The 27,196-nt window shown below is 42.4% G+C and overlaps 5 protein-coding genes across 5 annotated transcripts; 4 read left to right on the forward strand and 1 right to left on the reverse strand.

Moving 5' to 3' along the window:
- Nucleotides 1-1,980: 1,980 nt before the first annotated feature.
- Nucleotides 1,981-4,370, forward strand: EAF02_009056 (uncharacterized protein; the record flags this gene model as incomplete). Its single annotated transcript, XM_038905104.1, has 9 exons — nucleotides 1,981-2,172; nucleotides 2,226-2,447; nucleotides 2,501-2,771; nucleotides 2,823-2,970; nucleotides 3,020-3,260; nucleotides 3,326-3,517; nucleotides 3,564-3,783; nucleotides 3,832-3,995; nucleotides 4,044-4,370. 9 exons carry the CDS (start codon nucleotides 1,981-1,983, stop codon nucleotides 4,368-4,370), a joined length of 1,977 nt encoding a protein of 658 aa, XP_038755001.1.
- Nucleotides 4,371-8,114: 3,744 nt separating this feature from the next.
- On the forward strand, nucleotides 8,115-10,340 carry EAF02_009057 (uncharacterized protein; the record flags this gene model as incomplete). Its single annotated transcript, XM_038905105.1, has 1 exon — nucleotides 8,115-10,340. The coding sequence occupies one exon, from the start codon at nucleotides 8,115-8,117 to the stop codon at nucleotides 10,338-10,340; it is 2,226 nt and encodes a 741-aa protein (XP_038755002.1).
- A 2,418-nt stretch (nucleotides 10,341-12,758) lies between these two features.
- Nucleotides 12,759-14,412, forward strand: EAF02_009058 (uncharacterized protein; the record flags this gene model as incomplete). The annotated part of the gene is made up of 5 exons (XM_038905106.1): nucleotides 12,759-12,824; nucleotides 12,880-12,909; nucleotides 12,989-13,297; nucleotides 13,353-14,069; nucleotides 14,122-14,412. 5 exons carry the CDS (start codon nucleotides 12,759-12,761, stop codon nucleotides 14,410-14,412), a joined length of 1,413 nt encoding a protein of 470 aa, XP_038755003.1.
- Nucleotides 14,413-15,212: 800 nt separating this feature from the next.
- On the forward strand, nucleotides 15,213-20,723 carry EAF02_009059 (uncharacterized protein; the record flags this gene model as incomplete). Its single annotated transcript, XM_038905107.1, has 5 exons — nucleotides 15,213-16,098; nucleotides 16,162-17,104; nucleotides 17,162-17,932; nucleotides 18,009-18,862; nucleotides 18,943-20,723. 5 exons carry the CDS (start codon nucleotides 15,213-15,215, stop codon nucleotides 20,721-20,723), a joined length of 5,235 nt encoding a protein of 1,744 aa, XP_038755004.1.
- A 796-nt stretch (nucleotides 20,724-21,519) lies between these two features.
- Nucleotides 21,520-26,753, reverse strand: EAF02_009060 (uncharacterized protein; the record flags this gene model as incomplete). Its single annotated transcript, XM_038905108.1, has 2 exons — nucleotides 21,520-22,261; nucleotides 22,399-26,753. 2 exons carry the CDS (start codon nucleotides 26,751-26,753, stop codon nucleotides 21,520-21,522), a joined length of 5,097 nt encoding a protein of 1,698 aa, XP_038755005.1.
- Between the last annotated feature and the right edge of the window lie 443 nt (nucleotides 26,754-27,196).

A 27,196-nucleotide genomic window follows, 5' to 3' on the forward strand; every position in this document is an offset into this window, starting at 1 on the left:
TCGGGTTTCCGCGCCCCTTGTTGTAACGAGAAAGAGGCAAGATTTTCTGTCTGATGTCTTCTATATGTACATATACAATAGACAACACACTGTTACACACCAAGGTGGTTAATGAATGGGCAATGAAATATCGACATTTCTTTCTTTCTTTCTTTCTTTCTTTCTTTCTTTCTTTCTTTCCCTCTTTCTTTCTTCCTTCCTTCTTTGCTTGGTACAATCGAAAAAAGGAGATCTTCTAGTTGGAGAACTTCTGTGTATCTACCTGAGGCGAGCCCAACGTACTTTGAAAAATATCTATGATATCTATGATGATTTTCATGGTAAATCATCATAACCTGAATTTGCCATCTCAAATGACTCGATTTTTAAGTAAGTAAGTAAGGTTATGTAGAAATCCGCACGATAAAACCTTACAACACGTGCCGAGCCCGCCACAAGAGGGATTATACGACACTGAGTATTCCCCTACCTAGGGATGTAAGCTTACAAGTACACAACAAACGCATTCCCCTCCGTCTTCAGGTCATGAGGTCTGTCTGTAAGTGCTTCATATATTACCAAATGGATAATCCAATAGCTATAAAGGTAGATGGACATTGAATGGTTGATATTGATGTGGCTCTCAGCCAGAAATCGTTTCATTACAAATGTTCGGCCTCCACAGAAGGAGCCCCAGAGGGCCAGGGAGTATCCATTAAGCTGATGTATCAATCGATCTAATGATACCATGAGCGTCGAGCCGTTAAAGTTTCATATGTCGAAGTAAAAGGCTGGTATGGATTATTGTGAATTCTGCCGAGAGTCGTTCAAAGGCACCGGGTAGATGAGGGGAACTCATTGGATTCTACAAGTGCTAGAATGAGAGATTCCCAAAACAATATCAAATGGAAGAGAAGTTGACGAACCGAACGAGATTATACTCGAGAAAAGTGGCAAGATGATTCAGATAGTTCGCATGACATTCCAAGACCAAGTGTTGTATGTTGGCTGTGGGAAAATGAATCTCTGGATGAATTATTTGGAAATGCAAGCTATCATTTAGAATTTGAAGAACTCATAGGTCCCCAAAAATGAAAGGTGGCCGCATATCTACTCTGCCAGTAGGTGAAAGGTATGAAACATGGAACTGTTTAAGTTGATTTGATAGAAGCAAAGGATTGACTATGTTAAGATTCATTTGCTGACTGATTCTTGGGCATAACTACCTATTGATTTTGTCGCCATCGACCATGGTTATCAAGGTCAGAGATTGATACCGTGTTACAGTATACACTTCACGAGTCTCTAAGTAGCAATCTGTATACTAGGCAGGTAGTAAGTATTTGGAAGATTTGGAAGAATCTCAGCAAATTGATGAGATATGAGGATTCATTTCTTGTCACTCCGATTCCTCAAATATCTACCAGGAGTAATTGGACTGGACTGGGTAACACTCAGTTCATCTCAGATTCTGGTTACCATTTGGGGTGAGGGTCGAGAGGGAGGTCGAAAAGAGTGAGGGGCGCGCGCCTTCCCTTTCCGTCTACATGTAACTTCCTATCATCATATACTACCTAGTACCTACCTACCTGCTTCTCGTCTCATTTCCTTAGTCATTCTCTTCTCCGTTAACTTCACTCAAACCCTTTCACTTTCACTTTCAATCAATTATTTCCATCCTCATTCATCCAAACGTTGAATTGAATATCATCTTTGATTGAATTCCCTATCATCGTATATTATCTTTCCCGTACAAAGTATCAATCCACAGTTACCTAGTATCCACTCATTTACTCGGCACAATTCTCTTCTTACTCATCGCCTTGAATTCCATTTTCCTAGCTTTTCGTGAGGGGATCCTAGGCTTCAGCAAGGCCCAGAGCTTCAACGAACGGCTGGATTGTGATTGATTGAAAGTTGAATTACACCTTCAACTTGTCTTTTGTACAACTCTCTCCATCCTTAATTCTCCAGAAATCGTCCATATCAGTGCGCTTCATCATGCCACCAAAGCTAATCCCACATCCCGATCGTCCTGTCCGTGTCAAACCAGTGGTAAAACCACAAACGAAGACGAAGCAGAAGGGCAAGGGCAAGGCGAAGGCTCCTGTGGAAGCTCCTAAAACAGTACAAGAACTTATACTCAACCAACAACAAAGTTTCGAGTTGGTTAAGATTGGTGTCAATGCTGCTGTGTGTATCTTGGGCTCCTTTTACTTCTGTGTCCGCTAATCGATGCTTCTCAGGTCAGCCAGTTTGTCTTTGGTAGGAAATTCTTTCCGAGTAATTGCTACAAGACCCGAATCTACAATGCATCCGATCCAAACCTTACCTACGAAACTTTTATCAACGGAACAAACATCCCTAGGAACTTCAACTTGAATGAAGCTGGTGATGAAATTGTTTCCTTCAATTCCGTTGTGCGAGGAACGGGCCACCCTGGCGCAGAAAAACTTCTCGATTGGCTGGTATGTTGCCATATTCTAGTCTCTTGTGTAGTGGTTAACTAATCCATAATCAGGAGTTCGGAGTTGGAGATGCTGTAAACGATAAATGTTTGGCAAAATTCCAACTTTCTGTTTATCGAAAAGAAGTCGTCCCTGAACAGCTCGTTGAAGCATTCACCATAAATTTTACTTACAAAGATGTTGAAAAGAACCCCTATGTTCAAATTTCTGCTTCTTTGTCGAACAGGAATGGAAATACCATCAATTTAGGATTGGCACAGGAGGGACTAAGGGACTTGATTCGACAAGTTATGAATAGTTCTCGAAATGTTCAAGGCCAATCGGGTGAGTTCATACCATCAAGTATTACTTTACATCCACTGAATATAAATACAGTTGGACGCAAAGTGAGTATGCAATTGCTGTACAATGACAATGCGCGCCCTAAGCATGAATATCGAGGATTCCGTGCTGCCTCGACATCTCAGATACTTCCTGATGGTTGCGGAATTCTTATGGGTCAAACAAGCAACGGTATTCATGGGTATAACATTGCGATATCCATGACTCTATCACCGTTCTAACTTTTATAGACTTGAGATAAAGTACTATGATGCCCCAGTCATCGATAGCCACTTTTCAAAAGCAACAGCATTGAATGATGCGACGGTAGCCTCTAATCGAAAACTTTTCGCAGCGGTCAGAGGTCTCAAATCCACAGCACCACTGGCAAATGTGATTATCGATGACAATAGTCAGTCTTCCTTGCGACATAGTCAATTATCACAGAGCGTTGATACGCAGCAGAGCACAATGCAATGGATCAATCAGATTGTAGGTTATTGCCGGTACATATAATGTTTTGTTTGGTCAATGTACTAATTCGACTACGAATTAAGGGACACGGAAAAGGATCTGGCGACACGGACACACAACCGATACCCGCCTGCCCGCCAACCACCTTTGGAAAGCATACGTCATTTCATGAATCAGAAGAGCTCAATGGCAAAAGAGTTGGAGAAGTGTCGGAAGAAGAGGAGGAGGAGGAGGTACGGTGCCAGTGTCTTAATTATGATGACCGTGAGAATTTGGTATGACAGCCTCCATCTTCGTTTGCACACTCTAATTTGAAGAAAGATTCAATGTGAAAAGTGTAGAAACTTTTGCCACAGTCAGTGCTATGGCTATAGCAGGGGAAGTGTCAGCGCGGATTTCGAGTGCTATGAGTGCCTTTTAGAAGAGTCGGAACCAGAGATTCTTTTTCAGAAGATGTACCCCCTATGTGGCCGCAGACGCATGGTGTATTATCTTGAACAGAATGGTTTCAATGATATGGAAGGTCTTTGCCAGTACATGAGTAGGTTTGCTTCAACGAACATTCTTACAGCACTAATCACGATTCTAGATTGGAACTTGGAAAAGACGCAGGGAGAATTTGAGTCTTTGAAAACCGAAGGTATCATTAAGAAATGTCCAAAGTCTTCTAAGGAGCCATTTCGATTCTCCGACCTCAAGAAGCTTCGAATGGAATTGTTTGATCCATCTAAACACATTTCTCATACCAAACCTGTGGGTTCTTCTTCGTCCTAGCGAATGAAAAGTTCTAATGCATTACAGTTTGCTACAGCAGTTCCAAAACCCGATTTGACCCATAAATCCTTAGACCAGACCCAACTTACACCAGTTGCTCGTCGTCTTCGTCAACCTGACGGTTCAATCAGAAGTGGCTTGCGAAGTGAAGGAAGCAGTACTCAGACCCCAAGTTCATGGAGAAGCTTGCATAACGAGACGTTGCGAAGATCACCAAGAAGACCTGCTCAAACAACCCCTCAACAACCCAACAAACGTACTGGTGATGAAGGATTGGATAGTGCTCGCAAGAGAATGCGATGTGCTCTATCAGCGACTAGTCCCTTCAGTCTCAGATCAAATAGTTCACATTAGTTTGCTACCGAGAAGTCGGGCAGAAAGATAGGCACAATATTCATATTGGCTGATGCTCGTGATGATGTTTCGGGAGAGTATGAAATGTTTTATTATTGATTGATAGTTCTTTGCTAGCTTGAGCACTATTTCATGTAGATTAGCTTTGCATTCGGTCATCACAACATAAATCAGTTTCTTATCTGTAATCCTATACGTATACAAGAAAATAATTCCTGTACATTTTATCTCATCCGACTTTGTTGAGATTTCATACATAATGACATGTTTATGTAGGTTGTACTTGTGATTCTAATTCATCTTGTAACAAACATTTTTGACTAAGCTAAGTGTAGTGATTTGTTAGGAGGTAATGGAGGTTGGGTATATATTTGTAACGTGTGCAACATATGGTTGCTTGTTGTCGTGAAACGAATGAGGTTTCAAGTGTCGGACTAGGAAGGGCACGTAGGTCAATCACGAAATTGAAGAGTGCGAGACGCAATAGGAAGTTATGAAGAGATACCATACTAATGATGAGATAGCCTCAGATAGGGTGATATAGGACGAGATGGAGAGAAATTTTAGTATGATGTTATGATTCATGGAAGATCAGATGTTATGATGTTATGATGTTATCAGTCGATCAGGATCTAGGTGGTTTCTGGTACCTGAATTAGTGTTGGGTGCAAGTGGAATGAAGCGTGGGAAACATGTGGGAAAGAGTTTTAGTGCTCGTGCTAGTGCTGGTGTTCGGAGTCGGTGTTCGCCGTTTAGAGTTTAGGGTCTGGATGGGATTGGAAAAAGAAGGAAGAATTGGTGAATGGCAAAAATGGAAAAGATGTACAGAATATGGATTTTCAGGGTACTGTTTTTAGAAATTGAAAAGGAAAAAAAAGTAATTACCTAGCATATACTAGGTAGGTGCGTGATCGAGCAGTTTGTGATGGGGAAAAAAGCAATATTGATCTCCTGTGACGGCAGATCAAAATGACGGGCAGGAGTTCTGCTTGTCATTCGCTTTCTTGCTTGCTTGCTGGATTACTTTCTTTTTCCTTCTCTTGAACCGTCAGGTTGGAAAAGAAAAGAGTGGGAATAGGTGCGAGCGTCACAGCGTGGAATGATTGGAATGTGTGAAATGCTTCTGGTGTGTTTTGAAGGGATGGACCTTGGATATGGATGGGTTTAGGCTGAGACTATTTGAAATGCTATGAACGCATTTTTGATGGATTTAGCTTTGGGCGTTTTCTCTCTTCTTTTGGGGTTTAGTCTTTGGATCACTGGTGGATGTGCAAGTAGTTTGTTGGTGTTGGTGTGTTCTAGTGTTCGTAGACAGGCTCGGTAGATAGGTTTTTGATAGACTGTAGATCAAGCTGGGTGAGAAGGGTTGAGAGTCCCAATTCAAGGGATCAATGTTGCCTGTAAAAGAGGCTCGTGACTTGTGATGTGATTTGGCGTGATAGAAAATAGAGTCAAAGAGGGTTCGCGCTGTGATACCTATCTTGAGGATTGGAAGGAAGGAGATCACAATTCGTCGTATACGTCTCTTTCTTACCATGTGAGACTTTTCGGATGGAGTGAGTGACAGGGGTGAGAAAGGGGGTGGTTCTTGAGCTGTATTCACGTACGATTCACCTGGCTACTAATACTGGTACCTCGTACTATATTACTGTACGTGCAGTGAGGGTACATATATGTTTGCGGGGAACTCTTTAATCTCGAGACCTTGAGATTGGAATTGGGGATCGGATGCAATAGGCTTGGGGGTATGTTGGGGGATGTGCACTCCCTGATTCACACACACATGCACACGTGCACACTAGGGGAATGGGAAAAGGGAAATGGGGATTCTTCACATCTCTATCTGCACATTGGATGTAGACTCGATTGTAGCCTACGGTAAAATATAGTGCGAAATGGTGACTTGGCGAGGAGTTGATACTATAGGTAGATGGACAGGAATTGATTTATTTGAGTTGTCGAATCAAGACTTCTTGATGGGATACGATTGATTGATTGATTGATTGATTGATTGATTGATTGAGTGATTGAGTGATGGATGGATGGATGAAATGAGGATGAAGGGATGAAGTTAGATAGATCAATAGTTTTGATGGATTATTTTAGATCAGATGAATTCGTTTAATTTTAGAGTTGAGAATCACAGTCAGTTCAGGATCGTTTGTGGCGGCGAAGGAAGGCGAAAACACTGAATCGTGCCAATGGATCTGTGATAAAAGAAAGTAGTGGGCAATAGTAAATACAGATTATAATTGCAGTATATTACTTTTGTTAATGGAGTGATATCTTCTTTTGAAGTTTTACATGGTTTCATCTTTTTGAATGGGATGGATGGGATTTACCCCTTCATGAATCATGGTGTTAACGAGATCTCATCAATGATACTGTAGTACCCGACGCGATACAGAGTACATGCTTCGTACAACATGAGATGGCATAGGGAAGTAGAAAGTCCCATCAATCTGCGTGAAGCAGTCAGTACCAAGATAGAATTCGTACTACATGTAACATAATATACGTAACCATCCAAGTCGAACACTCTCCAATCCAATTCCCAGCCACGTCTTCCTCCTACTCCGTATATGTAGTTTTACCTCTGTGGTTTATTTGGCCAGATAGGCTCATGAGAAAATCTTCATGCATTCCTAGATGTCACCTATACCACTTCCGTGGTCTAAAGCGGACGGGCCGTCAAGTCCACCATCCAACAGATCTCAACATGTGAAGCATAATCTTTATAATCTTTAAGAGTTTCCGGCATCCAAATTCTCATCAATCACCTACCAGGTAGTCCTCCGTCCGGCGTACATGTTCGTTCAGAGGTGGATTCATACCAAACTTTCTACCCTCGCAGCAGACCAGATGATTCGACTGTTTTGAGAATTTAAACCACATAGCATCAATGATCATGTACAATCCCAGCAATCCCAGTCTTTTTGAATCGTCAACTATGGAGTCCTCTCCGTACTTGGTACTTTAATCCCTTAGACTTGGGAGCCACTGGGAGCTTGGTAAGGATTTATCCTGGTAAATGGTTCCTCAATTATCGCGCAGGGTCCATTCCATATTGATCAAGGATGGGCCTTTATGGAGATTACGATTTGACACGACCAAATTCAATTTCATCCTACTAACCCGTAAGTTGTAACATCCATCTTCCTAGATACTTTTTTTTATTGTAATGAAATAATGAAATTTCCGAGAAAGACTAGGAATCTTTTCTCTTTTGTTTTGTTATCTGTTTCCTTGCATTTCTGAACTTTAGACCATTGCATCCATCTCAAGCGGTGTCGAATGTTATCCATCTCTTTCACATCTTTCTTCAACGACTTCATGATAAATATATAGCGAGCGAGGACTTTAGATTGTAAGCCTTGTCAGCAATCGCATCCCATCACATCACAGACACACACACATACATTTATATATATACAATATATACACACCGACTGTATAACGAACCCTGGTATCAAGCTTGCTTAGCGGAATTCAAAGCCCCTCCCAATTAATTCACGATCCAAAGCCACGATGCTCATTGAAAAACGGTAACGGCGGTTCAATTTGATAACAGCACAGCGCCTGCATGTGCGCTGCACACGCAATTGGGATATTTCTGGAATTTAACTACCTAGTACATATAGCTTAGGCCTTGGAGCTTGACAAGAGATACCGAGGTCGACCATCTCTACGAATACATAACACCTACCTACCAGCCATTTTCCGATCCATTGAAGCTTCATCAACATGGGACGAACTTCAAAATTCTCATTTCCCATTCCTGGGCGCAAGCGTAGTTCAAGTAGAGAACAAGCATATCAAGTCCCTCCACCACCATCCAAGATATCTTCAGGGAACTTATCAAAAGCCGAACAAATTCTGGGAACTGGTACTATCGAATCTGGGGATTGGAGGAGACCTGGATCTAGGTCGAGTCGAATTAGTATTTCTATATCAGAATCAACACATTCGACGGTCCAGGATGGTCATGATTATGATCAATGGGATAGGGAATCGGGCGTTTTTCCTAGGCAAACAAATTTGAGAGGACAGGCTTCATCGAATGCATTGGGTCAGCGTTTTGGAGAAGATATGGCTACGGAAACTTCTAGTACAACACATCGATTGAGAAATGAAAATTCTACATCTACCTTGAAATCATATTATGATCGACAAAAGTTACCGGCTGCGATATCACAACAAACTTCTGCATCATCTGCACGAGATATGGCCCTTCGAAAAGGGCTTACACCAGTTGTTAGTAGGAGTCCGCTTTTACATGTCGATTCCGTGGATCCTTGGGATCAAGCCGGTCAAAGTCTATCGAGTGTGAATGATAATCATTTGGGATCACCGGAACGAAAGAAGTCAGTGAGGGCGGGTATATCTTCGTTGTTTCATCGGTCAGAAAGAAGACCTTCGGCAGCATCACAAAACTCCTACGATTCTTCCAAGCAAAGTATCTCACTTCGAAATAGACTTGTCAAAGCCGCTTCGAAAGAATCATTACAATCACAAAGGCACAATATTCTATCAACAAAGTCCAGGGACCAAAGGGAACAGAAACAAAATTATGCTAACCCTGACGACTCACATGATTACTATGAACAATCAACCAGAAATGCTCATATGAAGGCCATACCGGAATCGAACGTCCCGGAAACCTTTAATCTATTCCCCAGCACGTCAGAGAATAGTAATAGTCGTCAACCAGGGTCACTAAATTCAGAAAAACGGGAAGGACATCGAAGATTGGAAGATTTACATTCTAGCTCTGGAGAAAAGGAAGCATTTTCGTGGAAGAACGTACGTTCGAATAAGAATGGAAATTTCCGCAGCAGTATGATTTCTCAGAGCACAGGTCATTCTAGCTTGGGTATATCCAGTACCGGAAGCATATCCAGTCATAACACCAAAACATCAAGACAAACCGGGGGAAGTGTCTTCTCGAGTGCGGATCTACAACAAAGCAGTGTATTGTCATTATCATCTGATTCGGAAGAAGATTTATCTGACGCTGAACCATCGAAATCCCGTGATAACATATCCATTGGAAAAGCTCCTTCACATGCCGAGAGCGAAATAATTCCTCCTGCACTCCAAAATCGCCTAAGTACCACGAAAAATCTTTCCAGAAGACCTTCAGCAATGAAAAGCTCGCCATCCACGAGGAAGACAAGTGAACAATCAAACGCGTTTTTGACCATTCCGGAACCGAATGGAGGAGTATCTAAATGGCCAATGCCACCAAGTATTACAAGGCAAGATTCTATAAATTCACAAGAGTCTGGGCCAACTTCACATCTCAAGCCCAAAAAATACGTCCCACAACAACAGCAACAACCAACACCGCCATTATCACCCAAAGAAACTGATGCCGAAACGGATTCTATTCATACAACATCTAGTGGTCGCATGATGCAAGTTACTCAACAAGAAGAAGCACTTCTTGAAGCACTACGTCAAAAGAGAGCACGCATGAGAGAAAAGATTATTGAAGAACATCAAGCGGAAGGTGGAGTAAGTAGATCACCGCCGAGGTCGATGGGGAATAGAGCTTCATCAAGATTCTCGAAAGCGAGTACGGCGAGTACGATTAGACCGGGGACGGAAAAGGTGCCATTGATTCTCGATGCGCCGATTATGAAGGGGAAGGAAATGGGATTCGGAGGTAGATATGGGATAGGAATCGAATATGGACAACCGAGTCCAGATTTGAGTGATTTTTTGAGTATGGGCAGTGAGGAATTTGAAGACGTTGAGACGCCCACGAATAGTCGAGGGGTTTCCAGGAATGAGATTAGGGGAATTGAAATTGGACATGGAATTGGAATTGGCAGTGCGATTGATGTACCGCAATTAAAGAGACCGGGTACGCCACCACAACATGATCCGAGATTTACTTCTTTGGTGGTGGAGAAGGGGAGTAGAAATGAGGATCAGATGAAGAGAAATCCTAGTATGGGGAAGTGAGATTTGTGGGGTAAGAGGATGGGGATGGGATGAGGTGGGGTGGGATAGGGTAAGGAGTGGGATTGGGGTTTGTAATTTTGAGGTGCGGGTGGAGGGGTAATGTATATTCATTGTTGTTATGAGATATCACTGGGTGCGAATTGATATTTGGAATTTGGAATGTTGGAAATTGGAATTGGGATGTATGTACGTATGTATGTATGTACATGTGTATTTTGTATTTTGGATCGGAAGATGTGGATGTGGATGTGGATGTGGAGAGGGTGTCTTGTCTGTCTTAGTTGCCTACTTTCATGATCTTACATTGATTGATGGGTTTTGGTTATATTTGCTCATACCCACCCCTCTTGATTACTTTTATCTTTACACATTCTATGGGAGGGGAGAAGAGGGAAGGAATCTATATAGGGACGTACCTAGTTAGATGGCGTGGATGGAGATGGAGATGGAGATGGAGGCTTGGGAAGGGGGGGGAGGGGCAATTTCTGTACAAATAGATAAATGGTGGATGGGTGGATGCAGGTGTATACTAGGTAGGTGGTGATTGATGGATGGATGGATGGATGGATGGATGGATAGATACATGGATAGATGATATAGAGAGTTGAAAATCGAAAGGAGTCGATCGAATCGAAGTTTATTTAATATTCCTGATTGAATGGATTTTTTTGTATGTGTGTGTTGAACGAACTACTACAGTAGGTAGGTTTAATTAGCAAGGCAATAGGTATTAATATGAATGACGAATGTTAAATGTTAATAAATCTTGAAAATACTGAAAAATACTGTATGGATAGTATGTATGTACATGTGGGGGAGGTAGGCTCGCTCCTCGGTAGGAATCTAGGTATTCCGTGATAAGGAGTAGCTCGGCTGCGGGATCCTTCCGAGGTTGGTATGGTATAGTGTTTATTACCTTTACAGTAGTATTTACCTAGGTAGGTAGCATTTACCTGGTAGTATGGACGGAATATGTGCGTAGAAAAGTCTGGACGCATGGTGGGTGGGGGTTTTGGGAGTAGTGGTGATGGTGCTTGGTTAGTGTGATGGGTTAGTTTGTGATGGGTGAGGCTAGTTTGTGATGGGTTGGTGGTCAAGAGGCTGGCTTGTTTTGGGGGGTGTGTGGTGGTTGATTGATTGGAGTTGCGAGTCAGGACTCAGAGGTGAGAGGAGGGAGGGATGGTGGGTTTGGGTTTGGGCTGGAAAGCGGGGATGGGGGATGGGGGATGGGGGATGGGAGGCGAGAGAGGTTGGTTGGCTTTGAGGTGGATGATGGATGAGGACGGGATGGAGGACTGGAGGGATGGAGGGAGAGAGGGAGAGAGGGAGAGAGGAAGAGAGGGAGGAAGGGGCAAGATTATTGGGGATGGGAAGTGTGCGTGGTGGTCTGCACGGGGTGGAAATGGCGGGCGGTATGTAAATATAATGTAATGCTGTTAGATATGTGGTATTAGTTAGCTATCGATTTAGACTTTAGTACAGTATTGTATTCGAATCTACATTTTGAAGTTGGGTTTGGTGGATGGTGAGATGGTAAATGCAATGTGTTGGATTGGGTTTTAGGTATGAAAACTACTAGGTAGCTAATTACCTAGTAGGTGCTGTTTGTGCGTGGTGAGGTGATTCTGTTTGTGGGATTTCTGGATTGATCTGGAGATCTGGGGATGTCCAGGTGGGTGGGTGATGGTGAGACATATGTTGTCATTGAATTTGGAGATGTGGTTTAAACTTTTTTAAAACTTTTTTTTTGGAAAGAATTCTTTTGGGCGGGCTTGACAGTGGGTGGTTGTTTGTGATTGTTTAACGATGGGATGAGGAGAGATGAGATGGACTTCATTATTTGATTAATTTGATGCTTCAATAGTTTTCCAATGTAAAATTTAAATATCGTCAATTGTTTGATGATAGCTGATCAGGTCTGGAAAGAGAAATAAGAATTCTACTTTGATGAATATGGATCCTCATAAAATTGGAGAGGACATGGGCATGTAAATCTCCACATTGTACAAGTTTGATCAGCTTGTCAATTTGGTGGTGGATTTACAGGAGAGCTTGCTGCATCTTGACGATGATTGGTTGATTGGTACAACCAAGAATCTTGAATTTTGAACATCTGGAAAGGAAAGCACGCACGGCAGGGCAAACCAATGAACAGGGTCAAGCAATACCTAGCCAGAACATTAGATCGTCACTTTTCGAACAAGTCCAAAATTACTTCCCTTCCTTTACCTACATCATTGACCTCACTGTTTGCCTTGCACTTAAAGGCTTTTGCTTATTCATGATCAATTTATTTTACTTTCTAACGATATTATTCCTATTCTGAGATCGGAGAGATAAGTTTATTGAGCATAGAGAGAGGAGATCCACCCCCGCGGTTTTGGCACAGAGAGAAAGAGCAGTATCATCTTGAGCGCGATGGCGATAGAAGACGCGTCGCAGAGTTGGATGGGGGCGTCGATGAAGCATGTTTCTCTTATTTCTGTGAGGATCTACTTTGATGAATTTAGGGAATGCACTTATGCTAATGCTTTCACAGCTTACTTTCCAAAATTCGGCCCTCATACTTGTACGTTGACATCATCGAAATGCTTCTACCTTTTCTTCGATACGATATATTGGGGGAAGGTTAGCTAATGTGGTTATAGATAATGCATTATAGTAGGATAATGCCATTAGGGGGTGGGCATAGATATTTCACATCGACCGCGGTTTTCCTCAATGAGATCATGAAGTTGGCTGTTTCCTTGACGATTGCCATGTACGATATTTCACGAACGTTACCCCCCTCTACACCAGCCACAGTTCTTTTTGAACAATTGTACATGTCTGTGTTCTCTGGAGATGGTTGGAAATTGGCTATCCCAGCGACTCTGTACACTCTGCAGAATTCCTTACAATATATTGCTGTGAGCAATTTGGAAGCTGTACAGTTTCAGGTTCTATATCAATTGAAGGTTGGTTCTGTCTATTGCATGTGCGGGATGATGGTTTACTAATTTGGCTCGGTAGATCCTCACAACGGCGGTTTTCAGTGTGGTCTTGCTTAGAAGGGCACTTTCTTCTAAACGATGGATAGCTCTAGTTTTGCTCACAATTGGAGTTACAATTGTGCAATTACCCGGCGGTACCCCGTCTGCGTATTCGACGATGAATGATTCACAATCGCGGTTTTACTTTCCACGCTCTTTTCATGAGTTGGGTCAAATGGGCAATGGCGCAGTGGAAGTAGCAGCCGAATTGACGAAACGTGGTATGGAGGGGGTTTCCGAAGGTCTCACGAAACGATCTGCTACATATGAGGGAATACAAGAAGATCAAGGACTTGTCAAACCAGTTATGAATTATTCAATTGGTCTTATGGCTGTGTTGGGCGCGGCGGTCATATCGGGTCTCACAGGGGTGTATTTTGAGAAGGTTCTAAAGGAATCTACGACTCATGTTACGATTTGGACGAGGAATGTTCAGCTTTCTTTCTATTCTCTCTTTCCAGCTTTAATCTTTGGAGTGCTATTCAAAGATGGAGAGGAAATTGCAAAGAATGGGTTCTTTGATGGATATAATGCGATCGTTTGGATAGCTATTGTTATGCAAGCATTGGGAGGGATTCTCGTTGCACTTTGCATAAATTTTACTGATAATATCGCGAAGAATTTTGCATCAAGTATTAGCATTGTTATTAGCTTTATTTTCAGCGTTTGGTTTTTTGACTTTAAGGTTACACTCAATGTAAGGCTTTGGAGAGAATTACTTCTGAGAATTTTTACTAACATATTCATAGTTCCTTGTCGGTACATCGATAGTCCTTTTTGCAACATGGCTCTACAGCGGTCCGGAGAGGAAACGTAACAGACCTCCACCTATCAATATCGCGAGTTATGAGAAGACGACGATTGATAATGGATTTACGCCAAAGTTTGAAGAGGATAGGTCAAGTTTGACGCTGGATCCCTTGAATGGGCTGAAAGGCCCAGGAGCGGGAGCATCGTTATCAACTAGTAGGCCTAGCTCGCCCATGAGACATCATTCGAGGGTGGGAAGTTCGAGAGGAAAGGTTAAGAGGGACGATTGATTTCTGGGTGGATAGGTTGGGGTTGAAGTTGAAGTTGATAGTGGGCGGGTTGGAGCGGGATTCTTTAATGCATACTTCACTTTAGCGAGCGATTTATCATCCCAAATATCTTAAGCATCTATAACGGTTTCATACTGTTGAAAATTCGCTTGAAATTGGGCGAAGAGGTAAAGAAGGGGGTGAAGCGAGATGACGAAATGTAGAGACGAAGAAAATGATACCTGGGTGGGCAAAAAAGATATTTTGCGTGCACACGCATATGAGACTTATGAAATAGCGAAATACTACACATATGATTGGGGAAAGTCAGCTGGAATGATTTCCCTGTATGAAAAGGGCAATGAAAAGGAAGGAAAATGGATGAAGGACAGTGATGTTTGATCTGTGATAGATAGGAGAAGGAGATCTTCTTGATGTTGACACGGTTTAAGACCTTTGACCATACAAACCTAAGATTTCATTCATTGCACGATACGTTTTGCTCGATTTTTTAAGTAAAGGATATCGATGTGGTTGGTAGGTGAAGAGTAAAGCGAAGTGAGGTCAAAAATGGAAAGCACGCTAAGCAGTTGAGGGGTATACCAACATCAATGGTTGCCTTTAACGCACACACGCACACAAACACACTTCATTTCATTATTCTTCATGTGTTCATGATATTTTTCTTAGTGTAATAGATAGTTATCTGATACTTCCTATTCCGTTTCAATCTCTTTTTATTTATCATCAATCCTGAAAAGGTTTCAGATTACCTACGAACAATCAAGCAAAGTCTTGCTCCACATCGAGTGAAAGTCATCATGGATAGAGGTTGGGATCCTCATCTTCAGAAAATTATGAATAGTGCAATTGGCAATACATCTGGTAGTGTACCTCGTCATGAAGATGGAAAAGATCCAGGGTTTTCTACAAGCTTCTTCGCGGGTAAAGACTCTCAGCAGTTACCCCCAGAATCAGGATTTGCCTTTGGACCATCTCCAATGCAACATACTCAACAAATTACCGGTTCATACGGCCAGGATTTGAATGTGCGAGGTCACTATAACAGCATTGAACATAACCAATCGACTGGATATTTGATGGCACCAAGAGAGGAACCAACTTCTGCGGGTTTTACTTTTGCTCCGGGGCCAAGGCAGCCAGGGCAAAGGATGTCGCCTCTTGGTCAAAATACAGATGCGCGAGCTTCGTATGATATTCCGGGACATGATCCACTTCAGGGGTACTTGAGTCGTCCTTCATTTGAGTTCTCTCAATCTATGCAAAGACTCGGTGCATATTCTACGACTGGTATTGGTAATGGGCAAGGTCGCTTATCCCTTCCTAGATTTCCTTCTCATGTTGGTGGTCAAGCAGAATCCAAGGCTCCCGTTGAACGAAAGGAACCGAGGGGTCTGGCCAGTACAGACAATCACTTCAAACAGCAGATCTTGCAGGATATCGAGTTGAAAACTAAGTCGACAAATAGACCAGCACATCTTTCGAATTCCGGTGTTGGTGAAGGGCAGAGTCCTCTTACTCAGCTTGCCAATAATATGATCTCGCAGACGTCAATGGTGATGCCTCGACCTATTGGACTTAGTCCTTCGAAACAGAACATTTTTCAGACTCAGTTGGAGAGACCACAGCAGTTTCAGCAGCAGAACCAACAGGTTTTTACACCACCGTCTACTAGAATGGACTTGAGTATGGCATTTTTTTCTTCTTTTTTTCTTGAATCCATGTGAACATGTTGGCTAATTATTTTAGGTGCCTTCGCCTACAGACCTCGTGAACGCACAGATACAACCATAAACTCTTCTCCTTCTGAACTTTCAGTCTCGAGTCCTAGTGCTAGAGTCAGTTCATGTCGAAATTCGAATCGCCGTTTACCTCCGCAAAATACAAAAGAAACAGGGCAGGGGCTCGAACACCAGTATACAACTCCACATAAACCTCAGAATCAGGTTTCACCTAGTGATAGATATGCTCTATCATCGAGAGTCTCTCAAGCGCGGGAGATGGGTCATGGTGTAGAGCATTCGGGTTTCTCGCCCGCCCAGACGTACTCTGGTAATGCTGGACAATTTAAAAATGACCATCAGATTATTCCCTTTGGAAATGGACCACTAATGGCACACGGAATTCAGCTCGTCTCCCCTCATGAACTTCCGGATCGATTTCGTCAAGTTTTCCCATACGAACTCTTCAATGCTGTACAATCCAAATGTTTTGCACCAATCTATAAGACCAATAATAATATTGTTGTCTCTGCTCCTACTGGAAGTGGTAAGACGGCTCTTCTGGAACTTGCTATTTGTAAGCTAGTTGAAAGCTATGGCTCTGGACAGTTCAAGATCGTCTATCAAGCACCAATCAAATCTCTCTGTTCGGAACGTATGAGGGATTGGACCAAGAAGTTTAGTCATTTGAATCTACCTGTTGCGGAGCTTACTGGTGATACTAGCAATGCCGAAATGAGTCGAGTAGGGAACGCATCGATCATTATTACTACACCTGAGAAATGGGATAGTATTACACGAAAATGGACAGATTATCAAAAGCTTTTGCAGTTGGTGAAACTTTTCTTGATTGATGAGGTTCATATCCTTAAGGATGCTAGAGGGGCTACTCTTGAGGCTGTAGTTTCTCGGATGCATTCTATTGGAGCTAGTGTTCGTTTTGTTGCTTTGAGTGCTACTGTTCCTAATGCGTAAGTAGATATCTATTGGCGCAGCACTTTTCGGACACTAATGCATTTATACTCCAGACATGATATTGCCACTTGGCTTGGAAGGGATTCAAGTAGTCGACAATTACCTGCTCATCGAGAAACATTCGGTGAAGAATTTCGACCTGTCAAGTTACGGAAACATGTTCATGGATACGAAAGTCGTGCAAATGATTTTGCTTTCGAGAAGATCCTTGATGGCAAGTTGCCAGCTTTGATTCAAAAGTACTCTTGCAAGAAGCCTATTATGGTTTTTTGTTTCACAAGAAAATCATGCGAGGGTACAGCAGCTATTCTAGCAGAACATTGGACTCGACAAAGAGTTGTTGACCGTGCTTGGCCAGCACCAACTATTCGAACAGTGGTAGGAAGTAAAGATCTACAAGAGTTGGTTGGATGTGGTGTTGCTTATCATCATGCAGGTCTTGATGCGCAGGATAGATGTGCTATTGAAACAGCATATCTGAAAGGAGATATTAGTGTCATATGTTGTACTTCGACATTAGCTGTTGGAGTCAATTTACCTTGTCATCTTGTGGTTCTTAAGGGGACAGTTTGCTTTCAAGATAGTGGGCTTGTTGAATATTCCGACCTCGAGGTTATGCAAATGTTGGGTCGTGCTGGAAGACCTCAATTTGATGATAGTGCTATTGCAATCATTATGACTCGGATGGAGAAGGCCGATCGATACAAAAAGATGATTTCGGGTCAGGATATCTTGGAGAGTACGCTACACTTGAATCTTATTGAACATCTCAACTCAGAAATCGGACTTCGCACCATCAAGACTGCTTACGAAGCCAAAGTTTGGTTGGGGGGGACGTTTTTTGGGTGTCAGGATGAGACAGAATCCTAAATATTACATGTTTTCTGGGATTGTTCCTAGTAGAGACGCGGATGAGCAGCTCGAATTGGTTTGTGAGAGAGATATTAAACTCCTTCAAGAATATGAGCTCGTCACAAAGGAGGAAAATTTCTCGTGCACAGATTACGGTGCTGCTATGAGTCGATACATGGTCCAGTTTGAGACGATGAAACTATTATTGAGTATTCCTCGTCATTCGAAGACGGAAGTAATCTTGAGTACCATATGCCAAGCAGCAGAATTCAAAGACCTTCGAATGAAGCCGAATGAACGATCAAGTCTTCGAGAATTTAACAAATCTCCCATGATGAAGTTTCCAATCAAGGAGAACATATCGACAACAGGTCATAAAATCTTTCTCATGATTCAAGTACAACTAGGTGGTATTGAACCATTAACGAACAACGACTTTCGAGTCATTAGCCGACAATTCGCGATGGAGACTAATATCATACTTGAACGATTTCAACGCTTGATTCGATGTGTTGTTGATTGTAAAGCTGTGGATTGTGATTCAATCTCTGTACGTTGTGCTCTTGACCTTTCTAGGAGTGTTGCAGCGGGTTACTGGGAGAACTCATCTTTACAGTTGAGACAAGTTCCCCAAATAGGACCAGCATCTCTACGGAAATTGGCTGGGAATAATGTCAATACGGTTGAGAAGCTTGCTGGGCTTGATACGGCAGGAATTGAGAGAGTTATGGGGAAAAATCCTCCATTTGGGAAGAAGATGAAGGATAATTTGATTGGATTTCCTCAATTGACTGTCACTGCTCAAATTGTTGGAAGAGCTTTTTCACAAGCAGGAAAGCAACCAAAAGTTAAAGTCAATGCTGTACTTGGGTATGCGAATCCAAACGTACCGAACTGGTCTGGTAGGATACCTTCAATTACCTTCATAGCAGAGACATCCAGTGGTAGTTTGGTATATTTCTGCCGTATGAACATCAAAAAGATGTCGAATGGTGGGTTCTAGACAAGAGTTTTCCTGTTGAAATTTCATCACCGGATGATGAGATCAAATGTTGGCTTTCATGCGATGAGATTGTAGGTACTCTGAAATCTTGCGTTCTACAGCACCATGTTCCCGCATCCGAGTTTCCTGCTCCGAAAGTTATGCTTGAGCGACCGAGCATAAAGAAGTCTAAGCCTGAAGATATGGGAACTTCTGATGAATTCGATGATGGTATTGATGACGATTCTATGCTCGCAGTAGCTAAGCAAATGGAAGGTGGACGTCGAGCTTCTAGTGATTATGGCTCGGATGCTTTTGTCGATATTGATACAGTTGGTCTAGGCGACTCCAAAGAGAATAAGAAAGTCAAAGAAGACATCATCGAACTAGAGCCTGTGAAGATGGAAAATGGGAAATGGGCTTGTAATCATCATTGCCGTGATGGAAATCCTTTGAAAAATGGTCAAATCTGTAAGCACAGGTGTTGTAGGGAAGGCTTGGATAAACCTAGAAAGATCACGAGAAAGAAGTCTTCTACTGGAATTACGGAATCCCAAGCTTCGAAGATTGATGATAGGATTAAGGGAACTGTGACCAAGTCCAATATGAGCAATACTCAACCTTCCGGTAGCAAACAGCTCTCGAAGTTGACCAAGAGACCTAAGATTATGCATTCTTTGGGTCCAAGTTCGGATCAAGACAGTGTTGAAGTAATCGATCTTTCGACAATTTTGCCTCCAGTAACATATCCCGATGTTGCACCTAGAGATTATCGGAAATTACATAATTTGCATACAAGTATTCAAAAAGATACATCTGTTCGACTTCCAAAAGGCCAACCCAAATTCTCTTATACAAGTGGACGAATGCCAAATCTTTTATTCATGGATGCGGATGGCTCTAAGGACGAGCAAAAAAATGAATCGGAACATTTTGATTCCGATGAGTATGAATTTCCTTCCCCTTCTGCTCTTTTAAGCAGTGAAAAGCAAGCGTCTAAAGGTGTCTCTGTCTCTGCAACTCAGTTACCACCTCCAGCTATGAGTATGAATATCTCTAGGCAACATAGAAATGAGCAACAAACTCTTTCAGATGACCCATTTGAAGATTCATCTGGTAGTCTCGAAGCTGCGATGATAGGTTTGGATGATTCTATCAACCTTCAAACTGCCCTGGCTACCTCAAATGCCCCAACTGCTCCGGCTACTCCCAAACTCAATACAAGCTTCGCTAATAATGTGTTTGATTTTGCGGCATTTAATTCTGAGGAAGTCAATGAGCAACAATTTTCTAGTCCATTGATGAGTCAGATGCAAAGAAAATACCAAGAGGGAGAGCATGATGAGATGGATAGTATGGATATTGAAATGTCATCTACAAAGCGTCAGCAGTCAAGCCCTTGGATGAAGGATTTCCAAAATGGTAATATGATGGGATATGAGCAGTGGGGTGAAAATGAGAACGAGGATTATGATGGTCCGGTATTACCTCAGATGAAAAGAAGAAGAATCGATGTAGAAGATGAGGATGAGGATCATGGAGGTATGGAAAGCAAGGGAAAGGATTCAGAGGACGCTATAAAATCTACTAGTGGAAGTAGTGCTACAGCATGGATCAATGTGATGGGCTCTGGAATCATGGGATCAGATACAGGGAATAGCGGGGATAATGAGCAGAGTGGAAATGTGAAGGCCGACGTCCGTCAAGAACCTGCTTGGGTAGGTGAAATGGATCCAGATTTCATTGATATGTTTAGAGGATATGTTGATTTTGTTGAATGATGGAAGAGTTGCATTGTCATTAAGGATGGACAGATGAATTGAGGATATTTTGATGGATTATCTGAGAGGATGAATAGCTGGGTATATTTGGGATTTGGGAGAAGTATATAAATGGAACTACCTATTGCTATATTGCTGGGCGTTGAAGATGAAAGGAAATAAGCTAGAGCTATGTTGGCTGAGATATTATTTTTATCACTACTTATAACAAGATATTATTAGCACTCACTCATGTGAATCATATACGATAAACTCATCAGTATCTATCTATTGATATTGATATCGTATTATCTTGAGAATCAATTATGTATTAGCTTTGGGAAGTTCCCCCTTGTTTCTCTCCTGCTCTCTCATCCATCATTTTTCATTCCTTCTTTCTCTTTCTCTCTTCTTCTTCTCATTCTAAACCCAAAACTTCACTCAGCATTAGTAGCAAGTAGCAAGTAGCTACCGGAAAAATAATCTCTCAATTAATATCCAATACAAGTACAGATACAAATCGAAACCGAAGCCTATTGCTAGTGCTAGTGCTAGTGCTACTGCTACTGCTACTGCTACTGCTACTGCAAATACAAATGCTTAATGCCTAACCAGAATCAGAACCAGAACCGGAGAGTTAAACATCAAAAATCCACCCGCCCGCCCGTCCTAAAACCTAAAACCAAAAACCACAAACCACAAACCAAAAATTCCCATATCGGACATTCATCTCATCTCATCTCATCTCATTTCATCTCGGCTCTTTTTTCGTAATCGTATGTACATTTCTCGTTTATCCTTTCATACTTTCGTACTTTCATCCCTTCATGCCCGGATAAGTAAAACTGAAAACTCTCCTTTTAGCTCCTTTAATACCCTTTCCTCCCGTCATATCAGTTGGACTTATAGGACTCGTCATGACATGTCCGTGTCCATGTCCATGACCGATCTCATCATCGTAATCCTCTACACCCGCACCCGCACCTGCACCAAAACCAACACCGGCATCAGCTAAACTCCCCTTCCTCATTCTCAAATGCGTAGATGTTCTCGCTACCCCTGTACCACTACTCATCGGTCTCTCTCTTTCTTTCTCCTGCTCTCCCGCTCGCCCTTCAGAATGCATAATCCTAGGCCTCTCGAGCAATTCCGCAATTTCTCTTTCCCCCTCCTCCAGCTCCTCTTGACTCTTCTTCCCACCCCCACTCATCTCAACATCCACACCTCCATCCTCTCCCCTAACCGCCGCTTCCAACCTTTTCCACACTCCCGCATCCTTCTCCAACTCCTGCCACGCTTCAATATCATTCCCCCAAAAAGTCCTTCTCACGCTACTCACGCCAACCTCCAACACTGTCACTGCCGCCAAGATGACAATCAAAGTACACCACCACAGTGGATTGCGACCGAAATGATGAATGAACCCATCGCGGACATTGTAGGTGAGTGATTTGGGGGAATAGAGGGCGGAAAGGAGAAGGTTCCAAAGAAACCAGCCACCTATGCTGAGAATAAGACCGATGGCTGTGATGTAGGTTTTGCTGTGCATTTCTAGGATACTATGGGGGAGGGATGTTAGTAGGGGGTTGCGGGTCGGTGAGAAGGGGTATGGAGATGAATTGAGAATGAAAACGAAATTGGAAATGGAAATGAAGATGGAAAAGTAAAGGAAGAAAAAAGACATCCAAGTACTCACAGAAGTTTCGTAACGATAATAATCACCGCCGCCGTAAAACACAAATTTCCCAACGAATACAAAGTATTATCATCCGTGAACCTTGATTCTCCAAAAAGTCCATACGCCAAAAAGAAGGTGATGATCATTTCGCTCGCCGCCATGAAAGTCCAACCAAAATACTTCTTCAAATTAAACGCTTCATTACGTTGTCCATACGTATAGAGTTCCGGAACGGCAAGAAGCGTTGTGGCCGAAAGATCTTGATCGAATACACCGAGGAAGATGACACATAGAGATGTGAAGAGCGTATTGAAAACAGTCAGAGAAGCAGATTCGAAGAATGAAGTTCCGGAGTATCCATTCCACTTTTGATAGATAGCTTGAATCATGTAGAACAGGAATTCTTTCCAAAAAGTGGCCAGGATGTATTTTCCCGTGCGCACATAATTCCAATGCCCATGCACGAACAAAAGACGTTGGAGAAATCGGAATTGGGCAATAGAGTAATCGGATATACGAGCTGCTTGGAGACCTTCCTTGCCACTGATGCCAATTCCCACGTGGGCTTCTTGAATCATGGCGATATCGTTTGCACCGTCACCAATGGCTAGGGTGATGGATTTATTGACTTTGGTTCGGATTTTCTTTACCAGCGATGCTTTTTGACTAGGGCTTGCTCGACAACAAATGACTGAATCGGCTTGGACGACGAGATCGAAGAATAGTAAGGAAAGTGTTTGGTTTGCATCGATATCCGAAAGAGTTTGTCCGTCCACGACGATAACCGAGTGAGCGACATTTCCATTATTGATATCAATCAACGTAGTAGCCATCCGTTGCTCAACTTCACCAGTAGTGCGATCCAGAATAACGACTTCCGAATAATGTTTAGCAATCCTTGCCGAGTGCGCGATATTAATAGCCGTCTCTCGCTTATCACCCGTGAGCATCCAAATTTTGATATTCGCTCTCCTCAATTTATCCACCGTTTCCGGAACACCTTTTTGAAGTTTATCTTCAATGGCCGTGGCTCCCGCAAGATCAAAATCTTGTTCTATCATCTCTCCTGCATTCTCAATCATGTTTTGACGATCTACTAGACTCGTTGTCGCATCCAAGTATATCTTCTTCCACCCAGTATATTCTTGTTCTTCCAAGAATCTATAACCAAATAACAAAGTTCGAAGTCCCTCGCCAGCGAAATCATCAATATGTTGAAAACAACGTTCAAAAACAGCAGCATCATCCAAAACCAATGCTTCATCAACAAACTCATCAAAATGTTCAGTTTGCATAGAAGTTCTAACATCCGATGAAGCGAAAGAAGATCGACCCATAGCCATTGAAGTTCTCGGAGTTCTATAAGCATTAGCCGATCCATCTAAATCCGGCAATTCAACATCACTTTCTCTTTCCCTCAACCAGGAATCAAGCTCATCTCGTATGGGTTGTAATCGAGTACTGGCCATACTTGGTCTTCCACCCCCAATACTTTTCCGACTTCGACTCAGACTTGATCGTGGAAGATTCATACTAGGTCGACTATAACTCGTCCTAGGACTACTTTCACTCATTCTTCGTAGTGCTTCCTCGGCTTCTAAACTCTTTCTTACACTTGATCTTCTCTGGACTTCTGAAGCTTTCTGCATAGCCAATGGCGCGAGCTTCAAACGTGGAAGGATTGAAGAATCTGCACCTTTACAAAAGATACAAATCTTTCCATTAGGAAAACGGACAATAATTGACATTCGCTTTCGCTTACTCGAAAACTCAATCACATCAAGAACTTCATAAGTTTCCGTAATATCCTCGGATTCACTCGGAATAGTCAGAGTGATAGAACGAGCAGGTCTATCTATGACCAAATATCCAAGTTCTTGAGCTGCTTGTACCAAAGCCAATTCATCAGGAGATGCAGCTTGAAATTCAATATGCCCATTTTCTCGAACTTCCGGAAGACATGTATGACAAAGTGCAATGGACAAGAGGAAGAATTTAGCCTTCTTAGTAAATATACTATGAGGTTTACTTTGCATATATCGAATCATTTCCTCGGTTCGAAATTCAGGTTGAATGCGATTCGGTTGTGCCGATGATCTCCAGACAGATCCTGATCTTCTAGGAATATCGGTGGTTGAGCTGTTCAATCTATCATCCCCTACATGAGACTGACGTGTTCGCTTCTTCGAAAAGTGTTTAGAGACTCCTTTGCCTTTACTTTTTGACTTCACTTTATCTCCCTTATTCGCATCCAACTCCAGTTCGGCCGCTTCTCGAACTAAATCAAAATCATGAAGCCAAGCATATCCAGCAACACTGAGCTTTCGAAAACGCATAACATTATCGGTCAATGTACCCGTCTTATCGGAAAACACATAACTAATCTGACCCAGATTTTCGAGAATCGTAGACGTATTTGAAACCATTGGAGTATTCGATACGGGATCATACATCTCAACATCATGCATGAGAAGTAATTGTCCAACCTTGATGATCTCCAAACTAACATATAGCGAGAGTGGAATCAATGTATTGAACAGGATAATAAATGCAATAATCGAGTAGCTGAATTTGAAATGCGCTCCTGTCAAATACCAAGAATTATTCTCGACATTCTGGGACCATACTTGGTATGCAATGGTACAAAACAAAGCAAGGATAATGACAAATATGACGAGAATAATGACAATATTGTTTGCAATCTTTTGCATCTCGGGTGCTTTCGTTCGAGGATTTTTATTGGCGTTCATTCTAATTTTGCACTCTTCGCCCGTGTTAAGGATCATACCAATGGCATTAGGTGTATTCCTTAAAATGCTTCCTCGGAAGACAATCTCATTAGTTGTAAGTGGTAAGGTCTCGCCATCAATAGTAACTCTTCCATCAAAATTATACAAATCCAGATTAGGATCCTCAATCACAACGTGAGCTCGACAATCAACCAACTTCTCCACAGTTGAGCATTTCTTCACCAAAGGAACCGGAGGTGATTTCGTCTTTAAATTTGTCTCACCATCCAATGCCATGGTTTCGATAAAAGCGATATTATTAGGTCCATCTGCATGTAAAAGGAGAATATCTGCAGGTACCGCTTCGTCCCGCTCAAGTTTTATAATGTCCCCGACTTTGAGGTACTTCCACTTCATCGTTGCCCAATGTCTTGGTCCAGAAGCAGTCGCTTCGATGTCGATCTCGTGCACCGTTTCGGGAGAATCAATACCCAAGCCCTTCTTGACCCTCTTTGATCGCGGACCTTTAGATCCGATATGAGATTTCTCATTGATATCTAGAGGTGTATGTGCGTTTAAAACCAATGTTTGATTGTTATTCTCAACTTTATCCAACTTGTACCGACGAACGTCATCATATCCCTCCTTGGCCATACTGATCATCACGAAAACTAAAAGTGGAGCAATGGTGGTATAGCTTCCCGTAGGTGAAAGTCCAGGAACCATTTGAAGAATAGAAACAAGTAAAAAGTATGCATTTGCCAGCTTTGAAAACTGGAAGAAAAGCTGTCGGGGTACAAAATTCCATATTGTGTATCGACTAGAGCGAATAGTATTACCGATATATGCAACTCCAGTCCTCTCATCAATTAGCGGGGTCCCTCGCGGACGAGTAGCATCCAAATCAATATGTCGTCCATCTTTCGAAGGGGGTATATCCCTTTGTCTAAGAATATCTTTCAATATCTTCTCTCTCCAAAACCATTGCGATTTCTTCTTCGCTTTCCGGATAATCGAATCGTCTCCCTTGACCTTGCGCACAAAGCGATCATAATTTGGTAAATCACTCGTCCCAAAAGCCTTCTTGTCCTTATATCTGGAGGTTCTACTCGAGCTCGTAGGCTGGGTACTCTCGCTTGGTGTCTCTTCAATCTCATCATGTACCGGACATACTGCCACCGAATTTTGTGTCTTTTTCCCCCCATTCTGTGAAGGTTCTGCTTCCGCAAGTTCGATATTCTCCGGCTCGGGTTCCGAATTGTTCAATCCCCGCGCAAATAAAGTCCGCCTCAGTGAATATCCTCTATCCCTCGTCCTCGGCGAAATTGGCGACAACCCTAAAATCCTCCTCCCTTGTCCTGATGTTGTTGATCTGCCATCTGCACCTGTTTCAGTGCCCGCTACCCTAGTATCGATACTTAAATTCGGAGTCGCAGGTCTCTGACTAGAAGATTCGACAACAGTTCCTCGTTCTCGTTCTCGTTCTCGTTCTACATCCACCGAAAAGCGCACTCGATGATTCTCTTTATTTGTCGCTGAAGGTGCGGTGTCCATTATCGCAGGCGGGGCATTCGAATTGTCTGATGAGGTTATTTCATCGCAAGACGATGGACTCATACTTCTTGCTCCAATATCACCGGTCATGGTTCTGATTCATCTGTTGTTCCTCATCAATTTGAATATGTTACGAGAACTGCCTGCGTTTCCTTTTCAATCCGAATCTATTTATGCACCGCCTCTCCAGCCACCAGACAATAATAAGTGCCCTAAAGTTACCAAGAATAAAGGTATAAATCAAGTGTAACCACAACTGCAATCAAGAATAACTTTGTGGAGCTTGTGCGAAGCAATCTGTATCTGCGAAGTACCTAACCCAGGTATGTATGTAGTTTTGCGAAACCTTGTGGAGGAAAGCCCAAGCTCAAGATTGAATAATAAACAAAACACAAAACACAGAATACAAATAACAATAACAATTATTGATTAATAGAAAAGAAGAAGAAAGAATGGTGTAAAGGTACAACTGTTCGGACGAGTGAGCATCGGTATACACTGGTAAGTACCTACATTGGTTGATATTTCCAATA

The sequence above is a fragment of the Botrytis sinoallii genome, assembly GCF_014898435.1.
Source record: "Botrytis sinoallii strain Bc 23 chromosome Unknown BSIN_018, whole genome shotgun sequence".
In the NCBI taxonomy this organism is placed as follows: Eukaryota; Fungi; Ascomycota; class Leotiomycetes; order Helotiales; family Sclerotiniaceae; genus Botrytis; species Botrytis sinoallii.